The sequence below is a fragment of the Arachis ipaensis genome, chromosome B04 (genome assembly GCF_000816755.2).
Source record: "Arachis ipaensis cultivar K30076 chromosome B04, Araip1.1, whole genome shotgun sequence".
In the NCBI taxonomy this organism is placed as follows: domain Eukaryota; kingdom Viridiplantae; phylum Streptophyta; class Magnoliopsida; order Fabales; family Fabaceae; genus Arachis; species Arachis ipaensis.
The window spans coordinates 102,649,979-102,653,838 of record NC_029788.2 but is presented as its reverse complement, the minus strand read 5'-3'; the positions used below and the strand labels follow the sequence as shown (position 1 = coordinate 102,653,838).

Sequence of the window (3,860 nt, the reverse complement as noted above, 5' to 3'; positions counted from 1 at the left end):
ATTTTGATCTTTTTTTATTAAATTGATAAAAAATAATAAAAAAATAGAGTAATAAAATATAAGAGTATAATCGAGTACATCTAATTGATTTGAGTATATTTTGATTGAATATTTCTTGTAAAGGTTATAATAATAATATTATAATGTTCATTCAGCGAGTTTAATGGATTATACAATTATCAGCATATCACTTATCTTTCTTTAAAATGATACGATATCTCCTTATTGATCTCAATATTATTTTAAAAATAATATTCAATACAAATTTTACTTTTAAATTATTTAAATTTTGGTTAAAAATAAAAAATAATATCCAAAATTAATTCTATTAAAATTTTTCTAATATTTAATATTAATATTAAAATGGTATCTAATATGCCTAATTAATTGTTATTTAAGTGTGCATATTCTAACTCTATTGTTCTTTCTTTATAGACTTTATATTAACTTAAGTTAGTACTTGCTAAACATGGACGCCCTTTATATAAACTTCTACTTTACATAAGCTAAAAGAACAAGTCAACAACCATCCAAACTTCTATGGTAGCTGAAAACTTTCTCACTGACTCCATAAGAAGAAGAATCATATTGACCAATTTAAATCAAGAAGCAACCAAGAGCAACATGATTTATATATAATTAAGGACAAATATGGTTGTATTGCATGTGAAATAGTAAAATCATGACTCATTACATGCATTGACGTGTAAAAACAAAAATCTGATTAAAGGTGAATTAAGACACGCACGATGATAATATTGTAAAGTTAAAAATATCGTGACACGTGCATTATTGTTTTCAGTGCGAGTGCGCTAATTATACCAGTTGCAGTAATATATCTTTCAATTTGATCAACACTAAAAATAATTTTATTTAAATAATTAATTTTTATATACACTAACTAGCAATATTAAATTGATTTTGATCTATTTTTTTATTAAATTGATAAAAAATAATAAAAAAATAGAGTAATAAAATACAAAGTATAATCGAGTAGATCTAATTGATTTGAGTATATTTTGATTGAGTATTTATTGCAATGTTACCATAACAATATTACAATAATAATATTACAATGTTCATTCAAAAAGTTTAATATTACAATGTTCATTCAAAAAGTTTAATAAATTATACTTCGTAGAATATCACTTATCTTTCTTTAAAATGATATAATATTTCCTTATTGATCTAAATATCATTTTAAAGATGATATTCAATACAAATTTTAATTTTAAATTATTTCAATTATGGTTAAAAATAAAAAATAATACCCAAAATTAATTCTATTAAAATTGCTCTAATATTTAATATTAATATTAAAATGGTATCGAATATGTCTCATTAATTGTTATTTAAGTGTGCATATTTTAACTATTATTCTTTCTCTATGGAACTTTGTATTAACTTGAGTCAAGTTAATACTTGCTAAACACGGATGCCCTCTATATAAACTTCCACTCTTAACTTAAAAAACAAGTCAACAACCATCCAAACTCCCATGTTAGTTGAAAATCTCCTCACTGATTCTATAAAAAGCAGCCTATTTGAATGAAGAAGCAGCCAAGAGCAACATGATTTATATATAGTTAGGGACAAATATGATTTATATATCCAAGTGAAGAAAGTAGTTATAAAGTAGTTAATTACACAGTTACACCAGAATTAACACAACTAATATTCCTTACAACTAATATTCCTTTCCTCCTGACAGTAAGTTCTAAAAAACATGAAAGGAAATCGTTGTGTCAAAATAGTACATTGTGTTTAATTTATTAGGCTTCCTAGAAAGACATTTCTTCTCAATTAAACCTCACGGAATAATTAAACGGCACCAAAAAGAAAAAATGAAATATACTAGAATGCACCTATCTTAATAATATCACTTCTTCATCTAGTTATTAATTCGATCTATATGAATTCCTTGGCTTCCTATGTAACTTTTGTACATTAACTAATCATCAGTGGCAACTTGCAAGAGCAGTCACCAACATGCCAAGTACCAGAAATGGCTGTGCACTAGCCTGCAAACATTAAAATAAGATAATGTGATTGAACGGTTAAATGATTGAAATTTATAATACATATATAAAAAATTATTTAACAATATAAAGCCATAAGACATATATTTCATTTGATATAAATGTAACTCCCCTCTTCAGATTTTCATAATAGTAATTTTCCATTTGATAAATGCAAACAATTATTTTTTTTTTCAATGATCAATAATAGATAATTGAAAAAGAGAAAACTAATTTATAAGGACATACATAAAGAAAATGTGTCTAAACTATTTTATTTAAGAAACAGAGAGATAGTATCAACCAAAGTTTTACGTGGTGAACATGTACCTGATATTTAACATCGTATTTCTCAGGGTCCTTGAGGAAGTACTGGAACTGAGAGGCAAAAGGCAATAAGCTAATCATTTAGTACTTAGAAGGGAATTTTCATATTTTTAAGAGTGAAGTATTCTGTTTTTATTTTTTATTTTTTCAAATTAAAGGACAATATGTACTCTATTGAAAGGTTTATACTATAGCATGACGATTGCTAGCTACTAGCTAAGTCAACACACACATTCGAGGTATATCTAGGAAACAATGATGATTAACGATTACATCTTAAATGTGCAATTATTAAAATATAGAATCAAGACCAGAAAATAGAAGAATAATTTTGAAACCCTTTATAAAAATGCATGTGATGTGTCATTACTTTACCTGAAAAATGACTTGTGGAACTGTCAAGACGAGTAAAGCCAAAGCGTGATATGGTTTACCAGCCCCAAGTAGATATCCTGCAACCATGAATAATATAATAATGTCGTTAATAATATATACTAATGTAATCTAATTCAATAATTCAATTGTAGTCTAAGATTATTATGCGCATTCCACACTAAAATTTGTTGCTGCTAGGGATGCTACAGCATGTGCAACTGAAACGAGCACAATTCTACTTGAAAATTTTTCAGGTTAGATTTTACATTTTGACCTAAATTTTCAAGATATCAAGTTATTATGCCATTCTAAATACATACATTTTTACTTCATTTAAACCTATTCGATATTAAGACTTAGTACACCATAGTTGACATATTGCAACGGTTGAAATTTTTTTTGTGGCGGTTTAAAACCGTAGCCAACCGGTTCGTTGACGCTTGGTGGAGTGTTGTCCTTAATGTCGAAAACGGTTTTTGTGGTAGTTTTCAACAACTGTTGATACAACCGCCACTAAATCAAATATTGGGGCGACTTGTTTTCTAAGACGCACATCACATCAAATAATAAATTATTAACATATCATATAAAATACGATAACGACTATAATTATGAAAACAAGTATCCATAATTTAGCTACAGAGGAATCAAAATGTACCAACAATAAGTAATTGTGTAATGTCAATAGCCCCAACAGATATCCACTTTGCTGTTTCAGCACCAAAAGCAACTGGAATAGACTGTTTCATAAAGGTATATCATAAAATTTCTGAGACAGATCAGAAAAGTTCATATTCTAACTAATTAATAAAGTCAAGTCAAGAGATCAGAATAAAAATCAGAGCATAAGTATATACCTGAAGACCATGAGCTCTGTCCCCTTCAACACTTTTGAAGTCATTGACAATACCAACCCCAAACTACAATTATATGTCATGCAGAAATTAAGCAATAATATTATAAGGATCACCAATACTATATATTTGACATATTTATTTTCATAATTCATATAGGATCAAATAAATTCTTGGTCATTTAAAATTAGCAATTTATAATTTTGGTTTTGCAAAGTTTTAGTGTGATTGGTAAAAATATTTCGTAAAATAAATGAAATTAAAAAACTATAGATCACTAATTTTA

At 26.8% G+C, this 3,860-nt stretch overlaps 1 protein-coding gene across 1 annotated transcript in view; it reads right to left on the bottom strand.

Moving 5' to 3' along the window:
* Nucleotides 1,587–3,860, bottom strand: part of LOC107639575 (chlorophyll synthase, chloroplastic) — a 7,195-nt gene continuing 4,921 nt past the window's right edge. Inside the window, exons 11-15 of the mRNA XM_016343114.2 lie at nt 3,578–3,640; nt 3,379–3,460; nt 2,721–2,797; nt 2,349–2,396; nt 1,587–2,021 (exon numbers count right to left, since the gene is read on the bottom strand). Coding sequence (XP_016198600.1) covers nt 1,959–2,021; nt 2,349–2,396; nt 2,721–2,797; nt 3,379–3,460; nt 3,578–3,640 — 333 coding nt within the window. The 3' untranslated portion in view covers nt 1,587–1,958. The remainder of the gene's footprint in view (nt 2,022–2,348; nt 2,397–2,720; nt 2,798–3,378; nt 3,461–3,577; nt 3,641–3,860) is intronic.